We start from the raw sequence: 17,388 nt of genomic DNA, 5'->3' as shown, positions 1-17,388 counted from the left end.
TGTTGGGTGTCTATATGATCACCTTTCATGACTGGTTCATAACCAAAAATGAATGAATGAGCCATCAAGATAATGGAAGTCCTAATAACTAGCAGACAGTTGGAAAAATTGCACTGGAAACTATTAGGGCTTTAGTACAAATTTTTGGAGAGTTCTTGAAATGTGATTGCTTGGTAAAGTGTGTGTCACAACTACTTTTAGCTACAAAGCATCACTGACTTTGCTTTTCACAGAATCTGCATGCAGTAAACCTATCATCCTGCCATTCTTACATGACTTTTTGCATTGTGCCACCTAGTCAGGAAGCGTGTCCCTATTATCTATACAGATTTTACATCTCAGACCTCAAAAGGAATGTTTCTATTCCATTTTCTCCGTCTGTAGTCTACTTGATTATATATTCTCCACTGTCTACCCAGTTCTGTATGGCTAAGGTTTGTTACAAGACTGCTGCTAGCTTTATCCAGACTCTTATTTCATCTGTGACTTCCCTGGAGTTGAAGTACTAGCCAGTCTGATCACATTTGCTAAGACTATCCTGATATGTCCATTTTCTCTCACCTCTTTTCCCTACTGACTTTGGCATATTAGTGCTTTAGATGCCTGGTAGTATGATGTCAGCCATTGCATGTAATACAGTTACATTGTGACATAAACAGGTATATGATTATGTTTCCCCGACCCACCCTTACTACCTCTGAGAGTAGAACATCTGTTAAACATTGGCTTTGCTCTCATCCTCCTAGACTTTCACATGAATTGTGGTGCCCAGCTCAAACAGATTCACTGTTCTGTGTGAAATGGAAAATTAATTTGTGAAACTATTTGGACCACCTCTCTTTATTATTGTAAATGCTTATCAAATTCAAAACTAGTGTCATTTACATTGTTACAGATAATCATATCCAGAAAAGTGTAGTCATAGGGTTTGACTTTCACCCCTGCTTGTGTATCTTGGGCTATGTGGAGGAATCAGGGCTAGATAGTTAATTAGTGTATCACATTAAACAGCTGATGATGCATGGAAAGGAGAGCTGGTAATGTCTGTGGCCACTCACAGGTAGACAGCTATAATTCAGAGATACATCTGTGTAGGTTTTTATCTGGTGGTGCAAGCACCATCTAGTTATGTTACCGCTAAAGTACTGTAGTGCTGTACACCTCAGCCTAGTTGGAGGAACTGCTTTGCATGTAGCTTGTGTGGAACTGTGCTGCGCAGTGCAGTATTGAAGAGAAAATACATTACATTAGTGCTGTGGATATTTACAGGGCAGGTGGTACCCAGAGAAAAATAATGCTGCATTCCCTAGGCTAGTTCAGTAGTAAACACCAACCCCATGTCATTAGCAGGTATATAGAATTTCCACAACCTAGTGACCCCATCATAATCAGTGGATGCATGAATGTGGCTGCAGTAGAAAGGAGCTAATGAAGGTATCACTTGACAGTAGGGGATAGCAAGAAATGACATAAGAATGGTTGCCAAGGCAACATACCACAGCAGCTAAATGATGTGTGCCTCTTGCAAAGAGCTGGTAATATAAAAGAAGATGCTGATTAAAATTACATAGGAGTAGTTGTCTAGGAAATGTGCCACGCCAGTGAAATGATGGGTGCCTTTTATAAAGAGCTGGTAATGTAAAAGAAGATGCTGATTAAAATGACAGGTTGTCTAGGAACCGTGCCACAGCAGTGAAATGATGGGTGCCTTTTGCAACACCTTGGCAATGTAACAGAAGATGCAGATTAAAATAAATGTCTGCTGTAATGATGTCTGTCTCACTCACTGTTGTAGGAATTCGGATGGGAAGCCTTGGCCTCTTCCTTCAGTCTGCCACTTCTATCTTCTTTTCCACTGTCATGGACCATATGGTGAAGCTGTTTGGAAGCAGAGCAGTTTACATTGGCAGCATTACACTCTTCACATTAGCAGCTCTGATTATGTGCATTTCCCACAGTGTGATCGTGGTGACAATTGCAGTTGCACTTACGGGCTTCACCTTTGCCAACCTACAGATCCTTCCATATACACTGGCGTCACTTTATCATAAAGAAAAGCAGGTAAGCGCCAAAGCATGGAGAAAACTGTAGCAATTGTTTCATTTTAAAGTATGACAGTTTCTAAGGAAAACAGCCTATATTCTCTGTCAAGTGGCATGCTTGCAGTAAGCTTTTAAAAAAGGTTTTGCTAAGCCATGCTAACTGATTTAATGGGAAAATTGTTTTACCTATTTTAAATGATGTAAGTATTTAAATACACGTGTAACATATTTTGACTTCTGTAAGTTTTAATGCATTAGATTTACATGCATGTATATATTTTTAGTCTTCAGCAGTTTAATAATCTGCTGTATGACCCTGCTGGCTTTTTCTGTAATATTCTACATTACATTTGGATGTTCTGTAATTTACAGTAATCACTTAAAGAAGTACTGAAAAACATGAGTAATAGATGATGATTCAATATAATAAAACAGCATTTTTAACCTTTAAATGTGACCTGACTGGTAGCAGGACTATCTGATTTATATTTTCATCTAAAGTTTACAGAAAATACAGCTGGAGTGATGACCTAAAAGCAAGGGTGTGGGGTCGTATGGTCAGAGACAGTATTTAGCAAGCCAAAAAATTTATTTTCTTTAGGAGTGAATCCATTTCTTAGGTGAAGACTTCCCCTCATATTGAAGTGCAGTGATATTGTAGACATTATGCCTGGAGACCAGGAGTGTGGGGGTCAGAGTCTACACGTGAGAAGTGCAGGGTACCATACTCCCCCAGCAATAACAAACTTTCTAGTGCTGTTATGGGTTTCATATTTCTAACAGTGAGCCCAAAAACAGGCCATCTCCTTGATGATGAGTACAATATCTTTTCACAGTGGACAGCTCAAAAATTCATCTCTTAATACTTTTAAAATGGTATTTTTATTTCCACACTGTATGATGTGGTACAGTACCTGACAATAATGTAATCCTTGCTTTTGAATGTAAGTACAGTTTAATTCAATTGTATATTTTTTTTATTTTTTATTTACAAGCTTCTGAACTAGAAGGCCATATTGCCAGTCACTGTACCACAAATTAAACTCTTCGAGTAGTGATATCAGAATTAGAGAATTAATGGCCAAAATAGGGCTTGTTAACATTTTCAGGGCTAGTTAACATTTTCACTTTTAATAAAATATACTTTACAGCTCTTTGGTATAGTTCAGTAGTTTGTAGCTGTTTAAAGTAATTCAATAGTTTGTGTCTTTTTCTGCAGTATAGTAGTTTGCAGCTGTTTTCTGGAGTTTGTAGCTGTTTATAGCAGTTCAGTAGTTTGAAACTGATTACTGTAGTTTAGTACTTTGTGGTTGCTTTCTGCAGTCAATAGTTTCCTGCTTTTTACCATAGTTCAGTAGTCTGCAGACGTCTTCTGCACTTTAGTTGACAGTTTTTACTCTGGCTCAGTAGTCTCCAGATGTTTTTTTTGCAGTTCAGTAGCTGGTAGTTTACTGTGGTGCAGTAGTCTGCAGATGTTTCCTACAGTTTAGTTGGCGGCTGTTTAATGTGGTTCAGTAATCTGCAGATGTTTCCTACAGTTTAGTTGGTGGCTGTTTAATGTGGTTCAGTAGTTTGTAGATGTTTCCTGCAGTTTAGTTGGTGGCTATTGTGATTCAGTAGTCTGCAGATGTTTCCTACAGTTTTGTTGGCGACTGTTTACTGCGGTTCAGTAGTCTGAAAATGTTTTCTACAGTTAAGTTGGTGGCTGTTTACTGCAGTTCAATAGTCTGCAAATGTTTTCTACAGTTAAATTGGTGGCTGTTTACAGCAGTTCAATAGTCTGCAAATGTTTTCTACAGTTAAGTTGGTGGCTGTTTACTGCAGTTCAGTAGTCTGCAATTGTTTCCTACAGTTTAGTTGGCAGCTGTTTACTGTGGTTCAGTAGTCTGCAGATGCTGCCTGCGGTTTCGTTGGCAGTTATTCACTGTATGAGTAGATTGTCTAGGAGCCACTTCTTGGTTTGCTGATACATAAGCTAGAATTTTCTGTATTAACATTGACATTAGGTGACCATTTTTTTAATTGTTTCTTGTATGTTAGCAGTGTTCTGTTATTGTCAAGACTTTAAGTTCTTGAGCATTCATTATATCCTATCTCAGTCGCTTCACTAGGTTATGTTAACGAGCTAATAAAACAGAAATTAAATCATATCACACTGGACTTTGTGCAAAAGAAGAAGCCAATTTAGCTGTTATATCCAATTAAAATATTGCAGTCGAGTAGTAAAAGTATTGCCATAAATTCTTAAAGCTACCATATTCACATATTTCTCAAATAAAATTCTATTTTTGTATCTCACTGTGAGACACTGCTGAGCAATCAATATTTTTTCATAGTTTCATAGACTGCTACTACGCTAATGAGCTAGGGAGCCTTTCTAAGCTTAGCCAAGTTTCCCGAAAGTATAATGACGTCCTGTTTCTGAATAGAACATTGAGAGCCAGGCATTTGTCAGCCAAAAGGGTGGCAATGGCCTCCGGTTCAGAGTTGGTGATGCCATTTACAATAAGTTCTGCCCATTGTTGTGTATGTAGGTTACAGATATAGTTGTAGAAAGCTTGGTGGTTGTCCTTAGCCTGAGATGCTATTTTTTCTTCAATATTAGCATTTGAAGTATTAATTAACCCTCTTAGCTGCCTGTTTAGATTGGACAGGGAGGTTTTAGTACATACGGCTTTGTTCCTCCTAAGCTTGGCCAAGATTTTTTTTTCTTTTTTTGTATAACTGAATGATATTGTGATTCCACCAGGATGGCTTGCCTTTTGAGTTTGCCTTATTCTTAATACGAGTGGGCACAGCTTGCTCTACACAGCTATCAATATGGCTGTACAGAGATTTTGTAAATAGCTCAGCATATGCTATGGTGCTTACTAGGTTTGGGGGTGCTTGAATTTAGCTGAGGTGTTGCTTAGTAGAGAGAGGATAGCCTTTAATTAGTTATTAAAGGTTTTTAGTTTTGCTGGATTCGTGGATTTAATTTTTATTTCAAGTAGTGCTGCATTATGGTCAGATCTGACAAGTGAAGACATTACATTGGGTGAAGAACACTGGACCCCCATATTTGTGAGTACAAGATCAAGGATGTTTGTACCCCAGGTTGGAGAATGGACCGACTGTTCTAGGAGTTGGTATTAACAAAGTTTAGGAATCACTGGGCATGTGCATTAGAAATACTGCTGGATTCCCAGTCTTTAGAGGGGTAGTTGAGATCCCCCATGAATATAATATTGGGTTGAACAATGAGAGACTCTAGTACATTGAGGTAGTTAGTATGGGGTTCCTGGGACATGGAAGGGGACCTGTAGGTTGTCAAGATATGCTACAACACACTGTTTATGGTGAGTTGCACATGTATGAGTTCTAGTGAGTCATACACTTTAACTAGTCTGGCTGGGAGCTTGTTTTTAATATAGACTAAGACTCCTTCACCTTTAGTTCCCGTCTGTGCAGTAGCTGGTCTAAAGGTGTGAAAGGAATTATAACTTTGCATTGTTGGGGTACTCTCCACATCTTTAAACTATGTCTCTGTTACTCTACAGATGTCTACACTCTCCAGGGAGAGGAAGGCTTTATGCATCAAGTTTCTTGTTAAGACTTCTAGCAATAAGCAGTACCACCTTCAAGTTTTATTTCATAGGCTCAGTTAAGTCGGTAGGTTTATCAGTTTGGCGGTGTCTAAAAAAGACACTATGGGATGGAAAAGGTCTTTGCCAGTAACCAAAAGCCTAGAGGGGTTAAGTGCAGACCACCCCTGGCAAAACAGTATGGTCTGTCAACCACGTCTTCACAGGCCCTCAAATGTTGTACCCCCCCCCCCCCCCCCGGACTGACACCAGAAGCTAAGCCAATTGTTAAAATCAATCATTTTCTGTTGTAATGTGGTATCATCCTTGGAGAAGTTGGGATGCTGCTCAGTGCTAGGCTCATACCTGCCTGAGACACATAATCAGTGAGCTCGATCGTGTCTTGCTTCATATAGTCAAGAGAGATTGTCTCAGGTAATTTACACCCACATGGACTATACTGGTACCTGTGGTTCAATGACCCTGAATGCCTATGTGACTTGGATCCTAGCCCTGGAAAGGTAGCTAACTGTGACTCTCTCCTTATTCAGTCTGGTGAAGGGGACATCAGTATGCCTCACTATAAAATCACCAATGACCAGGAAATTTGGATGTGTGCTGGTTTGCCATAAGGATTGAGCAACAGAGGCACTGGATACAGTGTTACTAAGTTTAGCTGTGGGCGGTGCTTTAGCAGAGTATTTATGTGATGGCTGAGGACCCTTTCTTTGATTGTGCTGTGCAAGAGATCTTAGTAATTTAGGAAGGTTGCCTTTAAGTGCCTCAGCATAAGTAACTTTATGTGTAGGGTCTTTACCCTGTGCAGTAAGCATGGTGCAAGCATCACTGACAACCTCTATAGGATTAGTTTGTTTGTTGTTTGTCTTTTTGGCTTTTCCTGGTTAGGGGTCGCCACAGTGGAACTCCGGTCCACTAATGATTGGCAGTAGATTTTTTTTTATGGTGCCGAGTTGCCAGCCCAACGCCCAACCTTCAGCAAAGGCGTGGCCATTCACACATGTCTTTCAGAGGTCACTCGACCGCGGGGAGGACATGCAGACTCCACACAGAAGGCACTCCAGCCGAGAATCGAACAGGAGAACCTTTTGCTGTGAGGCAACAACGCTACCGCTGTACCACCTATATAAGAGAGTTTTGCTTCCAGCGTTAAAGTGTATTTACACCTCTTCCATATACTAATTGTTTTATTAAGAATAAGTGGGTTGTCCGTGTACATGAGGCAATTGCTACAATGCCTCAGAATACTCATCTCAACCAGACTGGACACAGAGAGAGCCAGAAAGTGCATATCTATGGCTACTGATCTACTAGGGAGGGATGAGGGAAATTGAAATATCGAATAGGTCATGTTCACAATTAATAGACGGCTCATATGCTGTGAGTCAGTTTGTCATAAAAAAAAAAAAAAAAAAAAAGAAAGATTTGGATCCAGAAATTCAAGCTGAATTTTGTTATGAGTAGAATTATGGAGAAACCAGAAAAGGTACAATATACAATGTTCCTATGTATAGCAGGAGGTAAAACCATTACTGTAGTTATGTTTAACCTCAGCAAAGAAGAGAACAATAAATTATCGAATATAAGGGAGGAATGTAAGGAATTCTGTACACATACTAAAAAACCTGCCATTTTTTAGGAAATGTATTTTTAGAAGGAACTAGGTTCAAAGGGGAACTGTTGATGCATCAAGCATATGTGACTGAGCTGACAAAATAGCAGAAAGGCAGTAGACTGAATTTGGTGAGGTACATGATTCATTAATCAAAGGCACAATAGTCTGCAGTATTAGAAGAATCTTCAGAGAATCTGCCAGATTGTACTTTGTATAAAGTAGTAGTTATATTCTGAGTGAATGAAACTTCAAGTCTGTAAAGTTTAAAGGAAATGGCTGAAGAAGAAGTGTATATTAATTAAAACTATGAGTAAAAATACACTGAGAATACAGCACAAACTGAAAACATGCAATGAAAATATTAACAGTGGCACAGAGGTCTGCAGTGCATTCAGGATGGCAATCAGGAATTATAGCTTGATATTGAAACTCTGTGCTATAGTTGTAGTTACAAACAAAACGGGAGAAATGTGTTGCATTTAATTATAATTGCAAGCAGTGAAGGGGAAAAGTATTTGATCATGTTTAAAAAGCCACATGGTAGTATTTCACATAATTTGTATGTCATGTATGCTAAAACTGAAAAAGAGACAAAAATGTTTGTGGCAGCTGTAGAAATGTATAGACAGAATCTAGTTAAGACTGAGACAAATCAGTATGGTACTTAAAGCACTGGTTGGCTTGAAAAACTTAATGACGGAAGTATTGAATTTAAGGTGGATACTGGTGCTGATGTTAATGTTTTGCAAGATGCTATATTAAAAATATTGATGTTAAGGCTCAAAGGATAAAACCACCACCGTAACAGATATAACATGTAAAATCTGAAGGTAATGCTACTCAATGCTAGAAGTCTAAACCTCAAAATGCACTCTCTTAGGGTTACCGTATTTGGTTATACGAAAAAGAGGACAAAAAAATATGTGCTGGTATTATACCAGCACATATTTTTTCATCCTCTTAGGGTTGCCAGATTCTTGACTGGCCGGGTCAGGACAAAAGGTCTTTCACACTAGGTGAAGACCAAAAAACCAAAAAAAAAAAAAAAAAAAAAAGGTCTTTAGTCTTTAATGCGGAACTGCGATGTTAAAGATAAGTAGCTCTGTGTTTGGTGATTTTTGATTGGCCCGTATGCCGGTATAGGAGCTGTCTCATCTTCCATGACGTCAGGTAGTCAGGTGAATAAAGCATGCAGCCGATGCCATTACATCAGTCTTTCTTGCCGTGCAGTGCCTGAAGCAGAAGCAGTTCGCAAGTGCCGGTCAGCCGACTCCTGAAATTTTCATTTTCGAGTTTCAGATCCAAAGTCTTCAACAAAGCTAAGTACCCCATTGGGGTTCCTTTTTCTTGCTCTAAACCAATGTCAGTAAAAGTTAACAAATGTATTACTTGTGGAAAGCAAATACCTCATAAAGATTTTCATTTGTATTGCATTCCTTTCTTAGGCTCAGACCACGACGTCCCTCGCTGTCGGTTTTGTGCCTTATTCAATCCTGGAACTATTCATCGTCAGTTCATTTTCGCATCTAACTATTTTGGTACTCTGTTCAATTATCCAGAAATGGCTTTGGTAAGCCACCCAACTACTGACATTCTGAAAAATCGCAAAGATAAAGACAAAGACAGACCGTATAGGTCCAAAGCTGCCAATGACTCTTCTGTTAAGCTAGTCGCCAGTTCTCCTGTACTCAGTGAGGCGCTTTCACAGCCCCTGATACCCACTACTTCAGATTTGCAGGCCTCTACTGAGACCCATTTGGAGTCCAGTATGCCACGAGATGCTTCTTCCACTATGGAACCTGCGGATGTCTCTGTCTTGAATGGGTCTGGAGCCACTGTGCAGGCACTGGCTTCTGAGGGTGTATTCAGGCCTACTGGCTTGCATATTAAACTTACGCCATCTTCTTCTTCAAGGCCTAAAACTCGATCCACACCTAGAAAACCGACGCCCAGACCACATGGTCAGGCCCCTATGCCTAAAAAACAAATGATAAGAATGGCTGAAGACCTTATTACTCTAATCAGGGGAAGCCACCCTTCTCCCTCTAAGAGACCTAGAACTGATTTTCCTTCTGATTCTTCTGATCAGGATTCTGAAATTTCTGTTTCTTCTGATGGCCAGGATTTGCCCTTATCTACCTATGAAGATTCTGATGCAGAGGACCCCATTCCCTCTGCTTCCCCTCCAGAAGATTTCTCTTTTGGTGAAACTTTCATACTCTTAGGGAGCATTTCCACTGGGAAAGCCAGGATTACTCTTTCTCCAAAAAGAGGCTTAGGGAATTTTTACTCCTACCTTAACACAGACCTTTAGCTATCCCTACTTTACTGGACATTGTAGATGATGCCTTCTTGGAATCTAGCCTGGCTCCAGTCACTTTACCTCTGGCTCCCAGGAAACCTGACAGGTATTACAGAGTACCCGACTCTCACAAGTTCCTCTTTAAGAATCCTACAGCGGATCCAGAGACCATTTCACAGGGAACCAGAGGCATTAAGGCTACTACTGCCAAAAACCCTACCCCCTCAGATAGAGATTCCAGAGCCCTGGACAGATGGAGTAAGAAGCTATACACTTCTGCTACTTTGGCCATTACGGCCTTAAACTGCCAGTTTCATATGTTAATGTATCAGCAGCATATTATTGGATTTCTTAAACAGAAAATTATGTTGATTCCTGATTGTGCTGTAAATAAAGAATTACAGGATTTAATGCATTCTGCTGAACAAGTTGATAAACATACTTTGCAATGTGGTTTTGATTCATTAGAGGCATCTTGCAGGGCTGCTGTCACTGGGTCTGTACTTAGAAGGCTTAAGTAGCAAACTTTGCCAGATCGTGTTAAAGCTAAATCACTGGATGCTCCCTAAAACCAAGACCACCTGTTTGGCATCAAAGCAGAAGAAGTACTTAAAAAGATGGAGGAAAAAGCTAAATCTATGCAAACTGTTAAAGATTTCCTGCAAGTACAGCCTCCCAGATTTAGAAGGCACTGGACTTCTAAGAATTGGTCCTTTCCTGTCTCTTCCAGGCCTTCTCAGTCCAAACCCAGGACCAGCAGACCACCCAGGCTTCAGTCTCAAGGTACTCACAGGCCTAAGCAGTGGGGAGCTCCCACTTCCAAAGCTGGAAGTAGTAAGACAACCCCCTATGGTAAACTGTCACAATGACTTAACCTTAATCCTCCCAAACCCTGCTCAACTGACTGTTCCTTTAGGGGGAAATATCACCCTGCATGCAAAAGTCTGGGAACTCATTACCCAAGACAAATGGGTTTTAAATATAGTTTCCCAAGGATACAGATTCCACTTTCACTCCTTACCAACCCCAAACGGTTGGCCAGACCTACTGCCAAATCAGTGGGCAGAGGCTCAAAAGCAGGTTCTCTCTCTTCTAAGTATCAGGGTTATTCACCCTGTCCCAGAAGAGGAATGGAGGCAAGGTTTTTACTCAAGACTTTTCCTGGTACTCAGAAAAGACAGTTCCTGGCATCCCATCGTGGACCTGTCCATCCTAAACACCTTTTCTGGTAATCCCAAAATTCAAAATGTTAACTCTTCATCAGCTGCTTCTCATGCAAGGCAAAAATGCCTGGTTGGCAACATTGGATTTAAAGGAAGCTTACCTGCACATCCCAATAAGGGAATCTTGCAGAAAATACCTACGCTTCAGAGCAGGCTACATGCACCATCAGTTCTCTGCACTGCCCTTTGGCTTATCTACTGTGCCCAGGGTATTCACAAAGTGCCTAGCTCCAGTCATTGCAGTCTGCAGGCAAAGAAATATCCAAATATACCCATACCTGGATGATTGTCTAATTCAGGCAGAAAGCCAGGACATACTATTAAATCATCTGGCATTTGTAAAGAACTTCACTGGGGTACACCATAAACGAAAATAAATCACACCTAGTACCCTGCCAAAAAATTGTATTCCTGGGAGCAAGCTTGAATACAACTTCCCAGATGGCCTGCCTCACGCCAGAGAAACAAGTTTATTTGACAGCCTACTTCAAACTACTGGCCACAAAGACCTAGCTATCTGCAAGCAAAATACTGCAAGCCCTGGGGTTCATGACCTCTTGCATTCTACTAATTCCATATGCAAGACTGCGTATGAGGAAACTACAATGGTATCTAAAAAGCCTATGGTGTCAACATTCTCAGGACCTAGAGTCAATGATTCCTATCTTTCCTTGTATAAAGACAGAGTTCCTTTGGTGGGCAGAGGCCTGCCACCACAACAAGGGACTGCCATTTACTCTACCCCCTGCCACCCAAACCCTAACAACAGATGAATCAGACTATGCATGGGTGGCTCACTTTGCAGAGCAGTGCATTTAGGGCAAATGGAACCCGAGCCAAATGCACTTGCATATCAATCAAAAAGAAATATTAGCTGTGCAGAATTCTCTGACAGCCTTCAAGGACCACATTCTTCCAGGACAATTATTGGTAAAGACGGATAACACCACTGTTATATGGTACATAAACAAGCAGGGGGGAACCCACTAATACCCTCTCTGCAGACTAGCTATGGCTCTGTGGAACACAACCTTGAGCTACCAAGTGCACCTACATGCTCAATTCCTGCCAGGCAAGCTAAATACACTGGCAGACAACCTAAGCAGAAATCTCATGGACCCATACGATTGGAAACTGGAACCAAAGATATTCAACATGTTGAGAAACAAATGGGGGAGCCCAGAGATAGACCTGTTTGCCTCCACTCAGAACTACCAGTTGGACAAATTCTGCACAAGGACTCCCCACAGACAAGCTTGGAAAGTGGATGCCCTGTCCTTCACCTGGAAATAACTATCAGTTTATGCTTTTCCACCTCTGCCTCTCCTCTCCAAAGTTCTACTAAAGATCAAACAGGACAAACCAAGGACAATATTCATTGCACCAGACTGACCATGCCAACACTGGTACTTCCTCTTGCACAGTGTGTCATTGTTGGACCCATGGCACCTGCCTCAGACCCCTTCCCTGCTGTCCCAGCAGGAGGGGCAGATTCTGCACCCCCAGCTTCAAACCTTGAGTCTTGCAGCCTGGCTAATTACCTGAGCTCTCCATTACCATCCCTTAGTAAGCAAGTGATGGATGTCATTCTGGAGGCAAGGAGGCCTTGTACTAGAAAATCCTATGCTGAAAAGTGGAAAAGATTCTGTTTCTGAAGCCAAACTCGGGTGATGGGCACAATAGTGCCCAATTTACTGCATATTCTTCAATACTTAACTGAGATGCTTCACAAGGGCCTTTCCTTCTCTTCCATTAAAATTCATGCCTCGGCCATTTCAGCACATTATAATACGGAGCCACCCCTCTTCTCTCATCCACTGCTGAAGCAATTCCTCAGGGGGCCAAAAACGTAAGACCACCCAGGAGAGCCCCTACTCCATCCTGGGACCTTAACTTTGTATTGGAAAAGCTCACTCTACCTCCCTTTTGAGCCAGCTGCAACTGCAGAGTCGAAATTCCTTTCTTGGAAAACAGCCTTCCTTCTAGCCATCACTTCAGCAAGAAGGGTGTCTGAACTACAGGCCCTCATGGCAGTGGAGCCTTTCATCATCTTTCATGTGGACAGGGTGTCCCTCAGGACCAATCCCTCTTTCATGCCCAAGGTGGTATCCAGTGTGGCTCTTAATCAGTCCTTTAATTTGCCAACCTTCTTTTCTAATCCACAGAACAAAGGGGAAAGGATACTGCACTCTTTGGATGTGCACAGACAACTTAGATTTTACTTGGACAGGACTAAGCTTCTCAGGAAATCTGAACAGCTGCTGTTTGCATTTGCTGCAGGGGCAGAGGGGAAGGCCATTTCAAAGCAAACCATTTCTAAGTGGATAGGCCATTGTTTATTTATTTATTTTATTTATTTATTTTACATTTGTTGACCGGGCTAGTCCAGCTGGATAATTTCCATTTTCAGTGGAGGCCCGGGGAGAAAAGCTCCACAATTAAAACAAGGTTAAACATTTAAGCAACAATGCATACATTTTAGTGTAGTAGAAAATACAGCGAAAAAAATCAGGTAAAAAACAAATAGCCTAAGCTATATATTCATATTTTTTTTTTTTTTTTTTTTTTAGAACAGTACAGTAATTTAGTCATTTGAAATAGCAGGGAAAGATAGTGATTTTTACGTAGGGAGGTATGGCTGAAGAGCGAAGAAGTCATTTAGTCTGGATTGGTACAAGAGCAGAGCCAGAAGTTGTTAAGATGTAATAGAAGTTGTTTTTTGAAAAGTTGAAAGGAGTCTAGTGAGGTAATGTGTGGGGGGAGGTTATTCCATATTTTCCCTATGGAGTTTGAAAATAGACAGTTACCTGCTGAATTTGTAATTCTAGTTGTGGTGACTTGTATCTATAAACACCATGGAAACCTACCCCACAGGGGATAAGACCCCATCTCACCAGGGCTGCATCTACTTCTACAGCCTTTCTCAGAGGTGTTCCTACCAGGGACATCCTAGAAGCTGCTACCTGGAGTTCTGTACATACCTTCACCAAGCATTACCACTTGCCATTTTTTTCTAAATCCAGAGCTGGTTTTGCCACTGCAGTCTTGCAGGGCCTTATAGCTGGTCCTAATGCTATCTAATTGCCTCCTCCCTTCCTTAGCTTTGGGAATCTACCCAAATGTAATGACTGCAACAGTGAAACATGAAGAACATGGTACAGCTGTGTGCACTTACCATAAATGTAGATGTTCGAGTGTATTCACTGTTGCAGTCCTGGTTACCTTCCCTCCAGCCTCCTGACTTCTATTGACTATACCTCTCTTCGTGTTTACTATAAGTATAACTATAAGGAGGTGCAACCTTGTATATAATTGATTTTCATTAGGGGGTCACCTGATATCTGGGGCAAGAAAAACTGATGTAAAGGCGTCTGCTGCATGCTTTATACCCCTGACTACCTGACGTCATGGAAGATGAGACAGCAACTGATGCAGGACCCAAGACTTTGATAATCAGGCCGACTGAGGGCTACCTGCAAGCAGATAACCTAAATGTAATGATTGCAACAGTGAATACACTTGAACATCTACATTTATGGTAAGTGTACACAACTGTACTTTTCAAATGCAGCGTAACTTTTATTAAGATATTCCTGCACTCATTATGTTAGTTAGCAGCTTTACCTTTGGGAGCAGTATGATTTTATATCCCTAAAATGTATTTTCTGAAAGCTTAGAAAGTATTATTCCTGATTGCCAAAACTCTAAGTCGGAACTGAATGTTTTTTTTTTTTTTTCATTTTCAACCAGTTAAGTTCCACAAGGCCCAACTGTTCTCATGGGCAATCCATAAGTGTTGTTGTTAAGTGACTTTGTTCAGGTTCACACAATATGCATGTGGAGAATGATGGAATAAAACCCTAGACTTTAAGTTAATGCTTGTTGACAACCCTCATGGCCATACCTGTCAGATATACTGTTTCAGCATTTTATGTACGGGGCCTGCAGCAATGACTGCTGCATTGCATTTACACCATTCTGTAATGTAAGGTAATTTCGAGCATCAACTGCAAAACTCCTTTTTCTGATGGGATTGACTGTATCAGGTGGGCCAATAAACACTGATGCATTCAGTTATAATAGTCTGCCTCAAAGTACATTCACTGTACTTGGTATTCTACAGACTGCCAAGATGTGAGCTCTGTCTAGCATACAAGACATCCTTTGTGACCAAATACTGATGGAACTACTGCACATCAGCAAGTCAAATCCATCCATCTAGCTACAACCCCTTTTCCCATTTTTGCACATGGGGTGAGGGTGTCAATTCAACAGTGACAGTCATATGTTCATAGGTTGGTACTAGGCTATCGGCCCTAGGGCCTATACAAGCCTAGCCTTAACAATTCCCAGGCTATTTCTTCCCACACTATTTACTTCCCTGGACCCCTGTCTAGCAGGGCGACTGACGTGATCCCCGGGGTGAATTTCCTTTCTCCCATCTAATCGTCAAGGTTCCTTTTAAAGAGGGCCAAAGAGGCACTCTGCTTGACATGTATGGGCAATCTATTCCAGAGTCTGGGGAGTCTCTGAGTCAGGAACCTATCCCTCCAGCATGTTTTGTTTATTGTGATGACAAGGTTAGATCCCTGGAGCGTGTGGCTCTGAGGGATTGGGATTTCTTTAAGTGTAGCATGTCCAACAGCTCTGGGTTTGACATGGCCTTGTATGTTAAGCAGAGCTCGCCTCTGAGTAAACGATATGCGACAGAGTATAGCTGGAGTTTTTAAGGCGGTCAGCGTAGGGCATCTGCTGTGATTCTTTTAGTGAGGTTATCTAGATCCAAGGTTTACAACACTGGGTGGCTAGCCCTGCCATGGGTTGACGTCAGAAATACCCAGTCCAGGGATCTAAACCTCTTCTGCAATATCAACTGAACAGTTTGGAGGGACAGGTATATCTCACAGAGGAACAGACTCTCCATTCTAGTGAAACAAAGCATATATCTGTCAGTATTCAATTGCATCTATGGATTGGTAATCGAAAATTTACCCCATGAATGTCCCCTGTACTTCTTATGGGTGGAGGCAGCTCCTAAATGCTTTATCCCATGCATGGGTATCCCCAAATGGTATGGTCACAGTTATTTTCACTAGGGATAATATATAGTTATCAGCCATGTGTTGGGTAAGGCCAATATAACACCAAACAGGATGGGTTAATTCAAGCACTTTAAGGCAAACTGGCTAGGCTTAAAATGGCCTGATAGGGCAGCTAGCCTAGTGCTTATCTACGAAACTATAACTTTAACTTTTGTATGTATTTTGCTGTAATAACCCACAAAATACCTTTTTCTGTAGACCACCCTGAATAAAGCTACATTCATATTTAAAATATAGACAGAAATGTGTTTTTTCTACCTCAAAAGCTTATAAAACCTTGGGTGGCTGGACTGTTTTATCTTAAAATACAATACTGAATAAATAGTTCTGTTACTTAAACTATATCCACTGTAAAGTACATTAAAGCACTTAAAAGATGTGCCTGGTACAGATATTACCACATGCCAACTTATTTCCTGGGCATCTAGTCATATCTGTACCATAAATACCTCATTACTCATCTGTAGGTTATAATGCATGTTTAGTTGTGCCTAACTGTGCTTGTGCCTTGGTTATTTTTATAGCCCACTCTAGGCAGCATAGTGGTGCAGTTGTTAGTGTTGCTTCAGAGTGGTTTGGTTCTGACCTTGCTATTGTCATTGCAAAGTGTACATGTTTGTATTTTGTTTTCTGGGTATACCAGATGTTCATCGTGTTACCCTGCTGCAGTCATCACACTTGGGTTATCCTGCCATCAGGCAGTCCCGCAGTCGGCCCGAATTCCAAAGTCTTGGTCCGGCGTCGGTTGCTGTTGCTTCTTCCCTGATGTCAGTGCGCCAGGGGTATATGAGAGGCATCCGATGCCATTTTCTTCAGTCTTTCTTGCCGCGCGGTGCCCGAAGCAGAAGCAGTTCGCAAGTGCCGATCGGCAGACACCTGAGATTTTCGATTTGAATTTCAGTCCGAAGTCTTCAATAAAGCTAAGTACCCCATTGGGGAACATTTTCTTGCCTCAGTCCGATGTCAGAAAAAGTTAACAATTGCATTTCTTGTGAGAAACAAATACCTCATAAGGACTTCCATTCCTATTGTATTCCTTGCCTAGGCCCAGACCACGATGTCACAGGTTGTCGGTTTTGTGCTAGTTTTAATTAACGCATTATCAAACGCCGTTTTGACTTCACACGGCATTACTTTGGTAATTTAATTATATCATGCCGTCGGAGCAGCCGACGACCGCAGTTCATAAAAAAATGCAAGGATAAGGACAGGCAGCCTAGGAATAAGCCAGACCCTGAGGCCTCAGCTGGGCCTGTCGCCGGTTCTCCGGTTTTCAGTGAGGCGCCTACACAGCCCCTGACGACCACAGAGCTAGAACCCCAGACAGCTACAGACTCCCAAGCGGAGTCTACTAGGCCGACGCAGCCATCTACCAACACCGGAGCAGAATTAGTCACCAGTGCAGAGGAAACTTCGGTTGCAGAAGGTGTCTTCAGACCGACTACACTCACCATTAAATCTTATGCTAAGCTTAAAACTCCTTTAAAACCTAAGAAAACTGTTCATCAGTCTACAGGTCAAGA

The 17,388-nt window shown here is 41.4% G+C and overlaps 1 protein-coding gene across 3 annotated transcripts in view; it reads left to right on the top strand.

Moving 5' to 3' along the window:
* The window catches only part of SLC45A3 (solute carrier family 45 member 3), an 895,193-nt gene that overhangs the window by 865,509 nt on the left and 12,296 nt on the right, over positions 1-17,388 (top strand). For all 3 annotated transcript variants that reach the window (XM_044076827.1, XM_044076826.1, XM_044076828.1), the window contains one exon: positions 1,796-2,061. In XM_044076827.1, the coding sequence (XP_043932762.1) occupies positions 1,796-2,061 (266 nt within the window). The remainder of the gene's footprint in view (positions 1-1,795; positions 2,062-17,388) is intronic.

This window comes from Protopterus annectens, chromosome 7.part0, assembly GCF_019279795.1.
Source record: "Protopterus annectens isolate FY-2018-M chromosome 7.part0, PAN1.0, whole genome shotgun sequence".
Lineage (NCBI taxonomy): Eukaryota > Metazoa > Chordata > Ceratodontiformes > Protopteridae > Protopterus > Protopterus annectens.
The sequence above is the reverse complement of the archived record's forward strand: the minus strand, read 5'-3'. Positions and strand labels throughout refer to the sequence as shown.